At 40.7% G+C, this 19,598-nt stretch overlaps 1 protein-coding gene across 2 annotated transcripts in view; it reads left to right on the forward strand.

Annotated features, from left to right (window-relative positions):
- The window catches only part of ahi1 (Abelson helper integration site 1), a 225,479-nt gene that overhangs the window by 155,403 nt on the left and 50,478 nt on the right, over positions 1–19,598 (forward strand). For both annotated transcript variants that reach the window (XM_051919275.1, XM_051919274.1), the window contains exon 22: positions 18,289–18,347. In XM_051919275.1, the coding sequence (XP_051775235.1) occupies positions 18,289–18,347 (59 nt within the window). The remainder of the gene's footprint in view (positions 1–18,288; positions 18,348–19,598) is intronic.

Genomic DNA, 19,598 nt, shown 5'->3' on the forward strand with positions numbered 1-19,598 from the left:
CCTACGGCAGTCCCTCTGGTTAGAGATGGTCTCTGAATAATCTGCCTTTGTGATCTCTGAAGTCCTCCATCCAATCTAAATAAATGTTTATTTTATAAGGACTCATTTGATAAACTACAATGTAGGAGCACAACTCTACATTGCTGTATTGTTTTATATATATTTGTGTTTTGTAATCTATATTTTTCACTAGTGCTGTATAAAATGGTGGGATGGTATCATGTATTGTATATGGAGTTGTTTAATTGTATTCACCTTGATCTGTGTATGGAAGGGACACCAAGAGAAATTCCTAGCAGCTGTGTTGTCTGGCAGTAAAGTTCAAGTTCTAAAGTTCTAATCTGCTGCACCTCCTAGGGATGCGGGGAGAAAGCAAGAACACCTTGACAGAACACTCAGAGGCCATATATGGCAATGGGGTTTCTGTGTTCCATCATTCTTAATTAAAGTATAAAAATAAAACTGCAGTAGTAAAGTGAATTTAAACAAACTAAGGGTATAGAAAAGCAAATGCATCATGCAATCGTTTACAAAACTGTGCAATATGTCCTACAAAAAAATGATGAGATTTGACAGAATAATAGACAACAGTCGGGCATTCAGGTTGCATCCATTATTCACAGATACTGGCATTCTTTGGGCAGAGGCGGTGAAACCTGCTGAAGTTCACTGAAGGATTTTGACTTGTGCAGATGTAATAAGTGTATATGTTTAATATGTCACTGTGCTCTGTACAAATATTTTATAAATCTACTTTTACTTCTACTCACATGTACAGCTAACACAAATCCAGATTTAGCACACAAGGAGTTCACCACATAAGAACTGCTAGGCAACCATTAGAAGACAAGATGGCCATTGTATCCTATTTCTGTGTGTCAAACTCAGCATGAAATTGTATCCTCTCCTTGCCTTGTTTGGAATGGCATGATTCACCTGAGTGGGGGCCTGCACATGAAGAAAGAGTATAAAGCCTTGGAACATCGCCCGGCACACCTTTGAAGCCAACGGACGGATGGGAGATAACGTCATCCAATCTGGAAAATCCTTCCAATGCAGCGACGAAAATGGCAGACTCTATACTTTGAGCTCCCACTCCTGAAGGTCCTGTCATGGCTTCCTTCGTCTATTATGCCGCATAAAGCTATTTCTCCTATGTGATTTCTTACCGCCGTATCACTAAGGGAGGGGTATCGCCTTTTTATATTCTATTTGTATAGTTTCGGGTTATGGAACACACCACAATTACACAAGAACTTATTCCAACAAGGGTGCTAGCGCCCTCTGCTGGATGTTTGGGTACTCGTCTTGTACAAACGTTATGGTACCCCAAGTCATTATGGGCTTTGTGAAGTGCAAATCCATAGCTGATACCCTAACATGCATCAACAGCGAACAATGTACTCCGTCTGTCATCTCTGATGATGGCATGTGCCATGTCGATGTGGGCTTGTGTGCGTGATGGGGACAGCCTAGATTGAGCTTCAACAGCAGCACTCGATTCTTCCCGCTTTAAACCTTTCTACCCAGTCATAAACTTTTCAATGGGTTCTTCCGTTTTCACTTCGTACTGAGCCAACATCCTTTGGTGAATTTCAGCAGGTTTCACTCCCTCTGCGCAAAGAAATCTCTCTACGGCGCGTCGTTCTACAAATGGTGCAATCTTGAAGCAGAGTGACCCTGTTGTTTTCACCTTGGCTTCAACTAGACTAATGGCAGAGTGCTGCACGGTGCGTGTTCCAACTACCCATAAGTCATGGCAAACGTGTCCTATTGCGTCAGCTTCGACCCGTTGCGGTTACTACATGATTTTCAGATTGCATTCGCTTTCTGATTTACACTCACATTGCCAAACATTTGCTTCTCGGTTGTTTGCATTTTATTTCAGGGCTCAACTTAATAGGCACAACTCACAGTAAACAGCTCTTAAACATCATGTCTGCACTCAGCAACTTGTGCTAAGATACGCATTAGTGTGATCACTGTCTCTTAAAACAATTGTGCATGGAGCGCATATAAAAAGTATTCACCTCTTGAGACATTTTCACATGTTATTGTTATACATTATTGAATCATAGTGGATTTGAAAATTAGTTATTAGGCGTAAAAAAAAGAAAAGAAAAAAGTCCCTGTTTACTCACAATCTACATGCAAGCTGGGAGAGCAATGGCTGTGCGCCGATGTGCAAAGCTGTGCACACAAGCTCTGGGCTGTCATGACTGCCATATAATGAATGCTTCCTTGATATTTATGTGATTTGTAATTAATGTAAATCACTTGGCAGACATTTGTTTTCACTTTAACATTAAAGAGTCTTTTTGTCAAATTCATCCCACTGGCATTCAATGTTGTGTAACAATAACATATGAAAACTTCCATTTCATCGTGTCAACTTTAAATAGCCGTGGGACGCAAGAGATTTGTGAGTCCGTTACCTCCAAATTGTTGCATGGATGCTCCCAATTCACATTCATCATGAGTGGACAGTCTGGGCGTTTGTGTCCGTTGTTAATATACACCTTCACTTGTAAACTTGTTAATTATTCTGTCTGTGTGCATCAATAGCAAGTGTCCTAGGCTGGGGAAAATCAAAAATGAGAGCACACGTCCGTCAGTCTACGAGATTTGTTCAGTATCTGAACTGTGCACAGCTGGACAGATACGGACGTTGGATTTTAGCTGTAAGTCTCAAACTGAACTTGGGCAAAGTTGTTTGTAGTTTCCTATGTGGGTGGCTAATAACTGTTTTTCTTTTTTGCTTTTTATTATCTGTGATGCTTTAAAAAAATACACTAATAAAAGAGACAGAAGAATAAAAATTATGATGTGGATTATAGAGTAATAAGAGGTTTGGAAGTTCAGTGCTCGATGATTAATGCTGAATATTGCTGTCTGTTAATTAGCTGACATACCATCAAGGACTGTGGCAAATGTCCGAGTACGTCCCGTCTGCTCTCCTCTCAGATCAGTGCATTGTGAAGTGCTTGTGTTTTGAGACCCCTACTTTAACATCTTTAGGGGTACATTCACACTGCACGCTTTTTTTGGGTGTTCATGATCAGCATTTTTTTTTTTTTTTGTGCACACTGACTAACTTCACCCCCTCATGTTATCCGGCGCTGCAATTTACCATCCAAACCACAGTTTAGTAATTTAAATTTTTCAGTATCATCATGAATCTTAAGGGAAAAGTTGCTGATTTTGCATTTTATGTTCTGTTAGCTTTGATAAAAATGAATTCTAGCTAAGTGAATCCACTTTTTGATTTGACCTTTCACAGAGTGGTGGCTCTGAGGCTAAGGATCTGCGCTGGTATCCAGAAGGTTGCCGGTTCGAATCCCCGTTACTGCCAAAAGAGATCCTACTCTGCTGGGCTCTTGAGCAAGACCCTTAACCTGTAATTGCTCCAGGGCCGCTGTACAATGGCTGACCCTGCGTTCTGACCCCAAGGGGTATGCGAAAACTAACAAATTCCTAATACAAGAAATTCTATAAGGCGAAATAAAGAACAAAAAATAAATGTTTTTATTGGTAATCTAAGAAGACTTGCAGCAAGCAAGTCCGTAGTAGCCAGTGTAGTGTTCCACGCTGTGGTCTCCCTAGGAAGCTACACAAAGCCTCAACAAACTTATCAGGAAGGCCTGTCCACCACAGGGCCAACCCTGGAAGCTGTGGTCGAGAAGAGGATGGTGGCAACATTAGATGTGACAGGCACATTCCACCACGGTGAGCTAAGAAGCAGTTTCTATCAGGCAGTTCAGTGCTTCCACCCGATATTCTCTTTGAAATTTCTGCACAATATACATTTATTTATTTATTGATTGATTGTCCTGTGAGTCCGTATCCTTGTTTTGTAGGTTTCTGCTGCTGTATGCATCTGAATTTCCCCTTGGGATTAATAAAGTTTATTTCATCTCATCTGCTTCCGACACATTTCATGTTCAATAGAATGAAAGATACTGTACCTTCTATACAGCTGATTGAAAACAGAAAGTACAAATCACCTCGATGGAAAGCCAACCAATCTTGTGAACGATGAGAAGTAAGCAGGGGAATACTACCTAAGGTTTCAGTCATTTTCTTAAAATATTTTTTTAATTCTGTAAGTCATCGTAAAAGGAAATAGAGACTTCAAGGCTTTCTTGAAATAAGTTTTGGTTTGTGGCTGCCCAGCACCTACAAGAAAATGCATTCTACAGACACTAGTTACTGAAAGCTTCCTTCAGTTTTTAACTTAACATCTTTTCACCTCAGATGTTTAAGCTTTAATTTGACATTTTTTTTACCAGTAGAGTGCTTTCAAAAATTTGTTGCCAATAAAATGAATACACAGACATTTAGTGTTGACTTCTAGGTTTTTAACGTTGTAAGTATATTATTATTCATAAGTGTCTTTTTCTCTATTGTACACTGTGTGTGTGTATACTGTATATATACACACACACACACACAGTCCTTTCACAGACCCTTCCCATTTTACACATTTTGTTTTGTTGCAGCCTTCTGCTAAAATCAATGAAATTTATTTTTTCCTTCACCAAGCAACAATCAATACCCCGGAATGACAAAACGAAAACACGATTTTAATACATTTGTTGAAATTTATTAAAAGAATTAAGTCTAAAATCTCACACTGACATAAGAATTCAGACTCTTTAACTCTGTCAAGTTGTGGAAGCCCCCCCTTTGGCAGTGATGATGGCCTGGGGTCTTGCTGGTTTGATGTGACAAGCTTCACACATCTGAATTTGGGGATTTTCTGCCATTCTTCTCTGCAGATCCTCTCAAGCTGTGTCCAGTTGGACGGAGACCATCAGTGGACAGCAGTTTTCTGGTCCCTCCAAAGACATGTGATTGTGTTCAAATCTGGGCTCTGGCTGAGCAACTCGTGGACATTCCCAGGGTTGTCCTGTCTTTGCTCCGTTCAGTGTTGCCTAAACTATTTCTAGCCTCCCATTACCTGCCCCTGTAAAACAGTCCAACAGCATGATGCTGCCACCACCACACGTCAAAGCTGGAATGGTATTGAACAGAAGGTGACCAGTGCCTGGTTTCCTTCAGACATGACACCAATCTTGGTTTCATCAAACCACAGAATCTTTTAAGTCTTTTTAAATCTTTTTCCTTATTGCAAGATTTATTGACTAACTGAGATATCGGTGTTTAAGATTACGCAGTGTATTTTAAAAAATCTTGTTAAATAAATATTGCTTTACCCCAATGGCAGTTTTAGTTTTTGCTTCCAGTGATGGAAGTTTCTTCTATCTCCACACAAGCTTTCTAAAACTTAGCCAAATTGACCATCAGGTTCTTGGTCCCCTCTATTAATAAGACCCTTTTCCCCACAATGCTAAGCTGGGCAGCCAGGCCTTGACATAGTCGTGGTGTTCCAAACTTGTTAAATTTTTTAAAAATTACAGAGGCCTCTGTACTCTTAGGAACCTTCAGCACTGCAGGACTGTTTCTGTAGCCTTCCTCAGATCTGTGCCACGACACAATCCTGCTTCTCCACTCTGTAGGCAATGCCTCTGACCTCATGACTGTGGGACCTTCCATAGACAGAGGTGTGCATTTCCTACTCGGGCCCAATCATTTGATTTGACCTCCGGTGGAAGCCATAGAAGGTGTAGAAACATCTAAATGATGATCAGTAGAATGGGATACACCTGAGCTAAATTTCAAGTGTCATAACGAGGTGTCTGAATACTTGTGGCAATGTGACATTTGAGTTTGTTTGTTAGCACATTTGTAAAAAATTATAAAATCCCATTTTTACTTTGTGGTTCCGGGGTACTGGGTTTGCTTGATGAGGGGCAAAATGAATTTAGCACAAGGCTTCAATAAAAATGTAAAACAAAAAAAAGAGTAAAGGGGTCTGAAGGCTTTCTGAAGGTGCTGTAGCCATCGTATCTGTAATACAACTTTTAAAAAGAAAGACGGCAGACGGCATCTGATTTGTTGTATGCAGTAATAACTTGAAGGAATATGTCGAGGTTAGAGATGTTTTGTGTTTCATGCTTTTAGAGTTTAACCACAGACACACTTCTTTATGTGGCGTGTTTGACTTTAATAAGCACAATATAAGAAGAACTAGTGTGATATTCTACAACTTTGAATGTTATATCATTTTAAGAGTTTATAAATAATTGCAATGTCCATATAATAATGTGCAGAGTTGTTTAGGTCAGTTAATTGCAAGAATATAATTAATAAAATAATTCTAATTAATAATTCCAGAATGAGATGCTTGCCCAGTGCGGGCTGGGTGGTCTCGTGGCCTCAGAACCCCTGCAGATGTTGTTTTTTTGTTTTGTTTTTTTTCTGTCCTCCTGGCCATCAGACTTTACTTTATTCTTTGTTATCCATCCATCCATCCATTTTCCAACCCACTGAATCCGAACACAGGGTCACGGGGGTCTGCTGGAGCCAATCCCAGCCAACACAGGGCACAAGGCAGGAACCAATCCCAGGCAGGGTGCCAACACACCGCAGGACACACACAAACACACCCACACACCAAGCACACACTAGGGCTAATTTAGAAACGCCAATCCACCTAACCTTAGTGTTGCCTAATTTTATTTTTATCTTTTTCTTTCTTGTAAAGCACTTTGAGCTACATCATTTGTATGAAAATGTGCTCTAGAAATAAACATTGTTGTTTTAGTATTTCTAAGCCTGTTCTGGTCTGTGTAACGGCATGTTGGGAATATTTTACTATTTTAAATGTGAACTGCAGTGGAGTAGTGTGTAAGCTATTATCTCAAAGGTTAAAGTTTACTTCCTATTTTATGCCAAAGTAATAATCCCAGGCTGCTTGTTTACGACTTGTGGGGCCTTCTTTGATAAAGAACAGAAAGCAGGAGTGACTGTGGGTGTGTGCAGGAGTGTGCACCAGGTGTGCTCCGTCCAGGGCTAGTCTCTGCCTTGCACTCAAACCTGCCGGGGTAAGCCATAGCAGACAACAGGAAGAAAACAACAGTTTAGACAATAGACTCGAGTGGAAGAAAAAAAAAAAAAACACTCATAAAAACACTAAATGTACAGTATATGTTCAGTGTACTCCTAATGCAAACATTTTTAATATTAATGCAGTGACAGCTGTGTCCAAACGCTTTACATAAAACCGAATTGACTCTCTGTGGGTGTCGGACTTCATCAAGTCCACATCTTCTCATCGCTCCTGATTGTGGTTTGCATGGACAGGACAGCAAGGCAGGTGTCCAATTGAGGGGGCTTGGGTAGCGTTGTTGCATTATGCAGATATCTTTATGTTCTCTTTGCCTCATCTGTGACCTTCAGCACACACTCGAGTGATTCGCAGCAGGGATATGGGTCAGCATCTCCAAGTTTGAGGTCATGGTTCTCTCTGAGAAAAAGAGCTGATTGTTCTCTCCAAGTGAACAGGGGACAACTGCCCTTAGTGGACGAGTTCAGGAACCTTGGAAGTCTTGTTCATGATTGATGGAAGAAGGGAATGAGAGATTGACGATTGGATTGGCGTCAGATGTTCTGTGGGTATTATACGTGTCTGTGGTGGTGAAAAAGGAGTAGTGGCTAATGGCAAATCTCTTTTTTCCGGTTGATTAACATCCCTGTCCTCACTTGTGGTCCTGAGCTCTGGGTAATGACTGAAAAAGCAAGAATGTGAGTACAAGCAGCAGAAATTAGGTTACTTTACAGGGCCGGACAAGGTGAGAAGCACAGCAATTCGAGAGAACCTCACTGCAGAGTTGCTGCTCCTCCAGGTTGAGAGTTTGGACATCTCATAAGGATGTCCCTTGGGCAGCTCACCATGTAACTGCTCTGGACGCTTCTCAGTGGGTGTAAACCCAGGATATGCTGGAGAGATTACATACATTATACAGTGATCCCTCGCTATATCGCGCTTCGCCTTTCGCGGCTTCACTCCATCGCGAATTTTATATGTAAGCATATTTAAATATATATCGCGGATTTTTCGCTGGTTCGCGGATTTCTGCGGACAATGGGTCTTTTAATTTCTGGTACATGCTTCCTCAGTTGGTTTGCCCAGTTGATTTCATACAAGGGACGCTATTGGCAGATGGCTGAGAAGCTACCCAACTTACTTTTCTCTGTCTCTCTTGCACTGACTTTCTCTGATCCTGACGTAGGGGGTGTGAGCAGGGGGGCTGTTCGCACACCTAGACGATACGGACACTCTTCTAAAAATGCTGAAAGATTATCTTCACATTGCTATCTTTTGTGCAGCTGCTTCCTGAAAAGACATGCTGCACGGTGCTTCGCATACTTAAAAGCTCGAAGGGCACGTATTGATTTGTGCTTGAAAAACAAACTCTGTCTCTCTCTCTCTCTTTGTCTGCTCCTAATGGAGGGGGTGTGAGCTGCCGCCTTCAACAGCTTTGTGCCGCGGTGCTTCGCATACTTAAGCCAAACAGCCCTATTGATTTGTTTGCTTTTCTCTCTATCTCTGTGACAGTCACTGCTCCTGACGCGCACTCCTTTGAAGAGGAAGATATGTTTGCATTCTTTTAATTGTGAGACGGAACTGTCATCTCTGTCTTGTCATGGAGCACAGTTTAAACTTTTGAAAAAGAGACAAATGTTTGTTTGCAGTGTTTGAATAACGTTCCTGTCTCTCTACAACCTCCTGTGTTTCTGCGCAAATCTGTGACCCAAGCATGACAATATAAAAATAACCATATAAACATATGGTTTCTACTTCGCGGATTTTCTTATTTCGCGGGTGGCTCTGGAACGCAACCCCCGCGATGGAGGAGGGATTACTGTACAGTACAGTGATCCCCCACTATATCGCGGTTCAGCTATCACGCCCCCCGCTATATCGCGGAAAAATTCAATAAGTACATTCTACCTGTAGTGTACTTTTTAGCCAATTCATAACAAAGCATACAACAACAACAACAACATTTATTTATATAGCACATTTTCATACAAAAAGTAGCTCAAAGTGCTTTACATAATGAAGAAAAGAAGAATAAAAGACAAATAAGAAATTAAAATAAGACAACCTTAGTTAACATAAAAAGGAGTAAGGTCCGATGGCCAGGGTGGACAGAAAAAACAAAAAAAAACTCCAGAAGGCTGGAGAAAAAAATAAAATCTGTAGGGGTTCCAGGCCACGAGACCGCCCAGTCCCCTTTGGGCATTCTACCTAACATAAATGAAATAGTCCTCTTTGTAGTTAGGGTTCTCACGGAGTCACTTGATGCTGATGGTCATACAGACTTCTGGCTTTTAATCCATCCATCATTGTTGGAACATCATGGTGCTTTGGGTAGATGGTGGTGGCACAAGCCACCACCAATAGGACACCGGAAAAGGAAACAGAAGAGAGAGTAGGGGTTAGTACAAATTTTGAATGAATAGTTATTATAATGAATTGGATATACAGAGTGTCAGGATTAAATTACAGTGAAGTTATGAGAAGGCCATGTTAAAGTAATGTGTTTTCAGTAGTTTTTTAAAGTGCTCCACTGTATTAGCCTGGCGAATTCCTACTGGCAGGCTATTCCAGATTTTAGGTGCATAACAGCAGAAAGCCGCCTCACCACTTCTTTTAAGTTTTGCTCTTGGAATTCTAAGGAGACACTCAGTTGAGGATCTGAGGTTGCAATTTGGAATATAAGGTGTCAGACATTCCGATATATAAGACGGGGCGAGATTATTTAAAGCTTTATAAACCATAAGCAGAATTTTAAAGTCAATTCTGAATGACACAGGTAACCAGTGTAGTGACATCAAAACTGGAGAAATGTGTTCGGATTTTCTTTTCCTGGTAAGGATTCTAGCAGCTGCATTCTGCACTAACTGCAAACGATTGATGTCTTTTTTGGGTAGTCCTGAGAGGAGTGCATTACAGTAATCTAGCCGACTAAAGACAAACGCATGAACTAATTTCTCTGCATCTTTCGATGATATAAGAGGTCTAACTTTTGCTATGTTCCTTAGGTGAAAAAATGCTGTCCTAGTGACTTTATTAATATGCGATTTAAAATTCAGATTACAATCAACGGTTACCCCTAAGCTTTTTACCTCCGATTTGACTTTTAATCCTAATGCATCCAGTTTATTTCTAATAGCCTCATTGTATCCATTATTGCCAATCACTAAGATTTCGGTTTTTTCTTTATTTAATTTGAGAAACTTACTATTCATCCATTCTGAGATACAGGTTAGACATTGTGTTAGCGAATCAAGAGATTTGGGGTCATCAGGTGCTATTGATAAATACAGCTGGGTGTCATCAGCATAGCTGTGGTAGCTCACGTTATGTCCCGAGATAATCTGACCTAATGGAAGCATGTAGATTGAGAAGAGCAGTGGACCCAGGATAGAGCCTTGTGGAACACCATATAGAATATCATGTGTCTTTGAGTTATAATTACCACAACTAACAAAGAATTTTCTCCCTGCCAGGTAGGATTCAAACCAGTTTAAGACACTGCCAGAGAGGCCCACCCATTGACTAAGGCGATTCTTAAGAATATTATGATCAATAGTGTCAAATGCGGCACTCAAATCTAAGAGGATGAGAACAGATAAATGGCCTCTGTCTGCATTTACCCGCAAGTCATTTACTACTTTAACGAGTGCAGTTTCTGTGCTGTGATTTGTTCTAAAACCTGACTGAAATTTATCAAGAATAGCATGTTTATTGAGTTGCTCATTTAACTGTATAATGACTGCCTTCTCTAGAATTTTACTTAAGAAAGGCAGGTTAGAGATGGGTCTATAATTTTCAAGAGCAGAGGGGTCGAGATTATTTTTCTTAAGTAGGGGTTTAACTACCGCAGTCTTAAGACAGTCTGGGAAGACCCCCGTATCTAATGACAAATTTACTATGTCAAGAACACGGTTTTCAGCAGTCACTATGGTAGAAAGAGTTTCACGTTACAGTACCTAGGTGATTTTTTTACAAGGCATGTTATTGGCTGAAAGAAGAGACTCAACCAATCAGAGAGGGATTTTCATTCTCTTGGGCTCTGATTGGCTGCTGCTAACGTGGTGTAATCTCGCAAGAACAGCAAGCGTGGGTTCCCGACGCATCTCAGTTCTCTGCGTATCGTGTACCTTGTTTGTGGTCCGATTGTTGAAAGCAAACTTTTTGTGAACTTTTCGTTTTGTTTTAAGCCCTACGATGGCTCCCAAGCATCCTGCATCTTCAAAGCCTTCTGGTAGTAGTGAGCCTAAGTGCCAGAGGAAGTCCTTGACCATTCAGAAGAAGGTAAAACTCCTGGATATGCTTTGGGTAGGAAAGCATTATGTGGACATCGCTCGCCATTACAAGTTTACATGTGTTTAAAGCGTGTGGGAGGGGTATTTTAAGGCTTAAACTAGAAAAAAAGGTTTGTTTATATGCTCTTTCTATTTCGCCGATTCTCACCTATTACCGATGGATCTGGAACGTAACGTCCGCGATAGGCGGGGATCACTATATAATAAATACCAGAAATAATCACTCAAACAACACAGCATGATGCCACACGGTGGGCAGATTAACTAAACTTGTAGGCACTCGATACCCAACAACATATTCGAGAACTCCAAACAGCTCCCTTGACATTGACCGATTAGTGTATATGATATCTAAAACACATAATATTTTGTGGTCTGAGGCTACACTTCCTATATAAATGGGCATCACTAATTGAACTTTTCGCCAGCGCTATTCTTCACCATCATCTCATGTGCAGGACAGTCAGACGGATTCTCAGTCAGCTCAGGGAGACGAGAGGCTACAGAAAGTGTGTGGTGGTCATAAAGGAGTTCGTTTGTTGTAAATACCATGTTTGGTGAGCTGCACCATTCGAACAAAGTAACCACAGGACCATAAATTGTACTTGTGCCTTTTTTAAGTCGTGGTAATACATGGCAACATTAATTTTATTAAAGCTGCTCCTCATTCTATCAGATATAGTGTCAAATAAGTGAATCTACTTGTGTGACTTTTACTATAAAATCTTCATTGACAATAGCGTTTCAAATATGTAAAACTCTATTATTAGCATATAAACCCGAAGTGCCTGTATGAAAATGTCGCCTGGTGCACACGGTTCTTTTCAGGTAGGAACATGAGCAGGTTTAATCTCTCACCACAACTATTTTATGTGTTAATGTTAATCAAAGTATATCTGATAATAAAAAAGAAATGTGTGTATGCTGTTAAATGCTGCCTTTAACAAAAGCTTACAGTTGATTGTGGCTTTATACTGTTTATACGTGTGTATTTAGTGTATCTATATGAAGTATGTCATTTCATTTTCACATTAACCATTTTAGAATGCAGCCTTTTTAGAGTCTGCTAAACACAAATAATCCACATACAACTTTTGTTCTTTTTTAAAATCAACGCTGCACATTTTTATCTGCTGTCAGGGTAAGGGGAGCAGCAGTACCACCCAGGGCTGTGTGGAGTTTGAACGTTCTCCGCATGTCTGCAGGGTTTTTTTTTCTTTTTCCTCCTCCAAAGATGCACATTTTTGTTTAATTGGCGCCATGAGAGCGAGTCCCTAAGTGAACCCCAGTACCACGAATGGCACACTTTACATAGTGAGTGGGAATCCACTTCAACCACCATCAACGTGCAACATCCACCTGGATCTTGTGGTGGCAACCATGCATCAGTACAAGGGGTGAGACATAGTTAGCCAGTTAGAGATTGGGGATGATTGGGGACCAGAATGACGAGGCCATTTTTGACAGGACATTGAGATACACCCTTCTCTTGGTGATGTCCAGAAATTTTTTATGACCACAAGTCAGGACCTCGGTTTTATGTTTCATCCGAAGCATGGCACCATTTTTACAGCACAGTGTCCCTGTCACTGCACTGGAGCATTGGGATTCACATTCAGACTGCAGGGTAAGCGCCCCCTGTTGGCCTCGCCAGCACCTAATCCAGCAGCAAATCAAGCTTTTCCTGGTTAGTCTCCTATCTAAGTTCTGGCCGGGCACAAACATGCTTAGCATCAGATGGATGACCTGTTCTGAAGTGCGTCTGGTATGTCTGCTGGCCATGGTTTCTTGCACTAGAAGTTGCCAGGACAGGTGCCAGCACTCTTCCTACACTGAATTTTATTAATCAAGTTTGAGAATGCCATATTATTAAAATGAAGATGACTCCTGCAATACAGTTATATGATTTAATCTGCTATACCATCAGAAAACTTTCTATTTTATGCCATGCGCTCCATTATTATGCATTGCCCTAAATTCCCCTTCTCCATACCCGGAAACTTGAGAAACATCCTGTTAAACAAATAAAAGCACTTTCACTCTTTTACTCTGTATTTGTTTTTTTTCTTTTCATTCATTGTTAATCTACGTTATCTTTTCATTATCAGAATAATTTTGCTTTGTTTCCATCTTAAAGTATTTTGGCAAGGAATTTGCTGACTTGCTTACTCATGGTGTACACTTGCATGCCAGGGCTGCCACAGATAACCTAACTTGTGTTCTTCTCTTCTCTTACGCATTCTTTTCCAAGCCACGTTGCCCTCACAGTTTCTCTTTTCTTATTTTGCTTTTATTCAAGGGGTCTTTCCAAACCCCTCTTTGCATCAATTGATTGGTGAGTCGACTCCATAAAGGCTGAGTGAGTGTGTCCTGTGGTGGACTGGTGCTTAGTCCAGGAACGGTTTATACTTTAAAACTGACTCTTACAGTGACCCCGGATCAAATGAGCAAGTTCAAGAAATGAATACATGGATCTGCACAATTGTTTGAAACGTTTGGTATTTGTGTTTGATCCTTGAAATTCATGAAAGTGATTTTTCACAGCAAATATGCTGTGTTCACCGTTGACTTTATTCAGTGTATATTTTCCTGAGTATTCGTCATGCAGTTGGCTTTAAACATATTTTTTTTCTCTGTGGCACCCCTTGATGCTTTGCAAGGTCAGAGTGACACCACAGAGCTGTAGCCGCCATGTGCCATATTGCAAGTGTCGCTGCCTGGTCTGTTTTGCACGTGTGTGATGTCACTGCTGATCGGTACTCCAGCTGGATTTGCATGCGTTGCTCGTATGCGTTAAAAAACAAACACTGCTGACCACAACGAGAATATCAGAGAAATACTTCATTGTTCTAGATATTCATTGTGCAGTGCGTCTTTACTTGTCATGCTGCGCTAATGACAGAAACAGCCCACCGAGTACATAACGCTGGTCCCTTACATTACGGGCTCTCTGGGTGTGCCGGTACTCTGACGCACAAATAAGCAAGTCGTTAATATGGAGCGGGACAAACTGAGCTTTGAGTCCTGGCCGCTGAGCGTGACGTCCATGTAAAGGAAGAGAGTGTGGGGCAAATGCATTCAGAATTGGCCACTGGGTGAGGCATCTAGTTAAAACAAACCCAACACCCCCCCAGAATCGGAAAAAATGAGACCCTGTGAAATAATTACAAAATATCAATTACTATTTACAAGGCATTTCAATCTTTTTAATGGAAGAAAAAAGTCCAAAGTATCTGCTAGTGCTAGTTTCATCCATCACAGGTTTTAAAGTTTGTTTTAAGTTGGTGCCAAGTTTGCACTACCCGCTTTATGGCACAGCCAATCAGTGCCCCAAAGACTGGAACTCTTTGAGCGCAGTGATAAAGATTTTATAAATACTGGTAGCCGTCGACTTACAACCTATGTGTTTTACACCTAGTCGACTTACGACCGCTACCGCATCTCACAGTTAATGGCAGTTTTCTCCATGCCAGTTCCATATGCCGTGACTCATTCATCTCGATCTCAGTTTATTACCTGCAGTGGTTTTGACTGTGCTCAGTTACATTTGTCTTACAGTCAAAAGGGCAACTGATCTCAACACAAAAATGAAGGTGATCAAACAGTACGAGGAAGGAAAGGTAACGAATGCGATCGCATGTGACTTTAAGCTACCCCATTGTAACCGGAGTTCACCGCACACACTGTACTGCTGCACCAGTTAACCTCTGAAGCTTCTGCGTTGACAGCCGCTTCGTACGAACAGCCACCAAGTGGTAATGAAAACACACTGAGCTCCTGTATCAGTTAGTTAATGTTTATTATTAACAGGCTGAAATGTTCAAACAGAGAGCATACCAGTGCTCCGACTCTGCCGGTTGTCGCAATAACAAGACATCACACAGATAAAGGTTTGGGGCAGCCACCCGTATAATGTGGTATCCTGGCTGCAAAGTCGTTCATTCAATAAATAGCACTGATGTGCATACAACAGAGTCCAAAACAAGACTGACACATAGGGAAAATGGTTAGACTTTTAAAGGGGAAGACAGGAAGTGAGGTCATAGGGGTCTGGCTCAGGTTCATCTGTCATTGGTTTGAGCCCGGAGGTGACATCACAGGGGCCGGAGCCGGTAAGGTCTTCTTCCATTGGCTCGGTCCCGGAAGTGACGTCATGAGAGCCAGGTGAGATCTCCCGGGAATAGTCTACAGGCAAGGGAAAAAAATAATCAGTGCACTCTGCCACATCCCAGCATGCCTCAGAACTGCCTTCCCTCGAGCCCTTTAGCTGCCTCCCATGCACACGTGTGTGACAAGGTACAATTCCTCCTTTCACGTTAGCACAATGAACACTGGGAGAGATGCACACTGATGACATAACACAACACAAACCGAGAAAGGACTTGTGAAGCTGTTAAAGGTTCTGCACCCATGCAAGCAACCGTAATAACAAAACAAAATTATAAAAAATAATTTACACACAAAAAAAAAGAGAAAATCTACACAGTGTGATAAAAATGATGATAAAAAAGGATATAAAACAAAGTGACTTAAAGGACTTGTTATACTGTATTATACATAGAATACATATACCAGTCTGTCTTATGTTCTGATCAACTCACGACTGGCCTGTCACAACTGGACGTGGTCACAAGTCAACAGCTACCTGTATATAATAGAATTTGTTATTGTTGCTAGTTTATGGTCTTTTGTTGCTAGCGGCATGGAGACAGTAGTAGGCACTGCTGCTTCAAAGCGCAGGTCACATTTTTGACCACAATAATCGATTCAGCATAGCTGCCAGATGCTTCCATAGCCCCCCAAGGACACTTACAAGACCACTGCAGTCCACTCAAAACTACTTCAGTTCCTACTCCCCCATTGACTTCGCCACTCTCTGCCAAATGCACTGACGCTCCTGAACATTTCTGCGATATTTGCCAAGCTCGACACAATAAACTCCACTGGGTTTGCACATCACTACCTGATATAACGGACGAAACACAAAGAAGGAGCTGCAGCAGACACGGTCCGGTGAAGCCAGCAGGACTTCCTGCTACAGAACTCTGTTTCTACTGCCGAGTCTCAAGTTTGTGTGGACTCCTTCAAGTTGACATGTGAAGGACTTTTGGGACAATATTCTGCAGTGAGTGCTGCTGTGCAACACACAAGTCAGAAATTGTGGGGAAAAAAAATTGGAATGAATTACTGACTGAGATGTGCAACAAACCCTTTAGTAGTACGCCATTGGTAGGCTCCGACTTTGCAGATCCGATGGAAAGACGTCAAAGAAGAGGTGAAAGGCTGAGGTCTGTTTACACCCGACATGCTGTGGTTGATGGAGCTTTGCATTGCTGCTTGCGAAGACAACCCTTGTGCTTTAAATGGGTCAGTGACAGTTCTGAAGAGCAATCCCTAAGGATGATGATAAAATAACATTTCAAGTGTAATATTACATTGTATTCTTTTATTACTAATACAACTCCTAATGACACTGACACCAAGACAGGGCTACTTTTTCACGTGTGTCACCCGGCCTACTGCTGTACTTAACCTATGCTGCATCACTCACTTGGCTTTGAAAGAAAAAACAAAAAAACTTTTGAGTCTCCATTTACTTTTTAAAAGTATTTTGAAATGCATGTTTTCTGTAGTGGGCGTGCGTGAGGTTTTATTCCTGTTTGTTGCTAATTTGACATAACTCTTAATCATGGGGTGTGGATTGTGTGTGTGATGCTGACTGATAAGGAGTCTCCCTTCTTATTTGGGCTCATCAGAAAGTCGCGTATGTGTGGGTGGGTGGGTGTGTGGAGGGGGGGGGCCGAGGTTGGCATTAAACAGTATTTTATAAAGACTTGCGCTGTAGTCATGGAAGAGAGACTCTTCATACACAGTGCCTTCAGAAAGTGGTTACACGTTTTTAATGTTTTATTATTTTGCTGCCTTGCACTTCAATTTAGTTGTGTTTACACCAAGCAACACTCAGTACTCTGGAATGACAAAGCAGAAACAGGATTTTAGAAAAGTTTGCAAACTGATGTATTTATTTAAATGGCTTCTATAAAAAAAAACAAAAAAAAAAAAACTAATTCTAAGTTATATCAAATGTAAAAAAACCAAAATATCACATTGACACAAGTATTCAGACCCTTCCCTCAGTACTGCATTGAAGCAGCCATCTGTGGAAAAACTGAACATCTCAGTTAGGAGAAGACGCCCATCATACCCCACAGAACCGAAGAAATGAGGGCTAAACCCGAGTTTCTTAACCTTTGTGTACCTGTGAAACAGTTCTGCCTTTTTTATTTCATCGGTGACTCACTAGCAGCAACTACAAAAGTCGTGTACTGCTTTGCACGTTTTGATCATACGACTGGGTAATGGACAAGTGGATCGTGTGACACGAGTAACGTGAGAATTTCTTTCTTTTTCCAAAGACATTTTGCCACATCGTTTGCCGTTACACGGTGCAGGTTGGCCATTTGGTTCTGTTATATTATACGTTTTTTTTTCTCTCCATTTATACATGAAAACATGACATTAAAAATGTTTCTCATACATGAGTTAAGTAACATATTAAAAAAAATAAATAATAATACTTGTGGGTGGAGTATTGCTTAAAGGGTACCAATATCTTTGTCTATGCTGTTTTCTCTTATGTTTTAAAATAATAGGTCATAAGTGAAAAGCAAAACGTCTGTTCCAAAAAATGTGGCATGAAGACAGCTGTCTACCGGATACTTTTGTCAGTTTCAACTTAGTGCAGTGGAAATGGCCAGGATTATTTCTTTATTTTAAGAGGTACCAACATTGTTGATCACGTGAGTGTTAACATAGAGACCTTGACGGAGACACACAGCAGCATTAAAACTTAAATAAATAAACAAACAAACAAATAAAAGAAACAGGTGGCACCAAATGAAAGTCAGTTGAGTTCGAGTGCCGTGTGTTCCAGGAGTGGCACGTCCTGCTATTGCATGCTGTAGAGGGGCCGGTGTGCCATTAGTGTTGTGATGCACAAAGTGATCTTCCATTGTATGAAGTAATTTGTTAATGTTTTTCTTTTAGGGAGGTTCAGCCCAGTCGGACAGCGTTTTGCTCGGACTCCATCATTCAAACTGCACACGGTAAGTCGTTCTTTTTTTTTCCGGGTTTGGTTCCTGAAGTCGGCCGGCCTGTGTTAGAGAGGCAAGTGAAGCTGTGCTTTAAATGGTGGTGGGGACTGATACGGCCTTGGATTTCTCCATTTTGAAAAGAGCAAATATGTTTTTGGTTCACATTTGATATGCTGTTTATTCTATTAGCTACCAGCAGCTGTGTTTACAGCTTTATAGTTGTGTTTTTTATTTTCTTCTTTTTGAAATTTATTCAAGCAAAACATCAGATCATTCAAGCTGCACCATGTTCCTCATTTCTTTTAACCATTACACAAATTAATCATTTCCTTGATCTGGACGACTGGAGAACAATTATTGCATTTTAACCTCTTTGTGGTCCTCAAGAATTGTCAATGCTGAATATTTTCTTTCTTTTTTTTTTTACTGTAACAAAGGGGAAGAAAGCTATTGTTTGTTATAATCTCTAAAGTTTTACTTTTTAAGCACTTTTATTAGCTGTTTGTAGGATCTAGAAAACACAGAGTATTCCTGAACTAAAGTATCATCTGTCATGCTGCTTACTGTATTCTATCACAAAAAATAGTTCCCTTTTTATTGTGCTCAGTGAATACTTCCACAATTTATTTTAAATATCTAATAAACCCCCCCATTATGAAAATGACTGAAATGAGAATACTAGTTAGTAAAGTCTTTTTTTATTTCTGTTGGTTTGTGTGTGTGTTTTATGGCCCTTCACTTCCTCTAGTGAAACAAGGTCTCTGATAATTAACAGTGAAATGGCCATTTGCCTGTAAGACTTGTGTTGTATGCTAACAATGGTAGATATTTTCTAGATATGTCATTGATTTAATAAGGAAATATTTTAAGTTTGATCTCATTTTTTGATACCAAAAGAATGCCCAACCTGCCTGGAATAGGGGTCTCTCTCTGAAATAACTTTCCCAAGATTTTTTTCCCTACTACATGGGGGCTGACTTATTTTCTTATGGAGTCAAGGCTGGGGTGGGGTATCAAAAAAAAAAAAAAAAAAAAAAAGAGGATCTGCTAAAGCTCGCTGAGGGCAGCATTCCTTATGTGATTTTGGGCAATACAAGAACTAAATGGTCTTCATTGTTCAAGCGAGTTTTACAGTGCACCTAACATCGATGTATTGCCACTTCGTTTAATAAAATATGCATTCCTATACTGAAGAACTGGGGTCTACTGCCAGGACTCCAGACCTGATGTCACAGATGAACTGTGGACACTCATTATGATGTT

The sequence above is a fragment of the Erpetoichthys calabaricus genome, chromosome 15 (genome assembly GCF_900747795.2).
Source record: "Erpetoichthys calabaricus chromosome 15, fErpCal1.3, whole genome shotgun sequence".
NCBI classification, from domain to species: domain Eukaryota; kingdom Metazoa; phylum Chordata; class Cladistia; order Polypteriformes; family Polypteridae; genus Erpetoichthys; species Erpetoichthys calabaricus.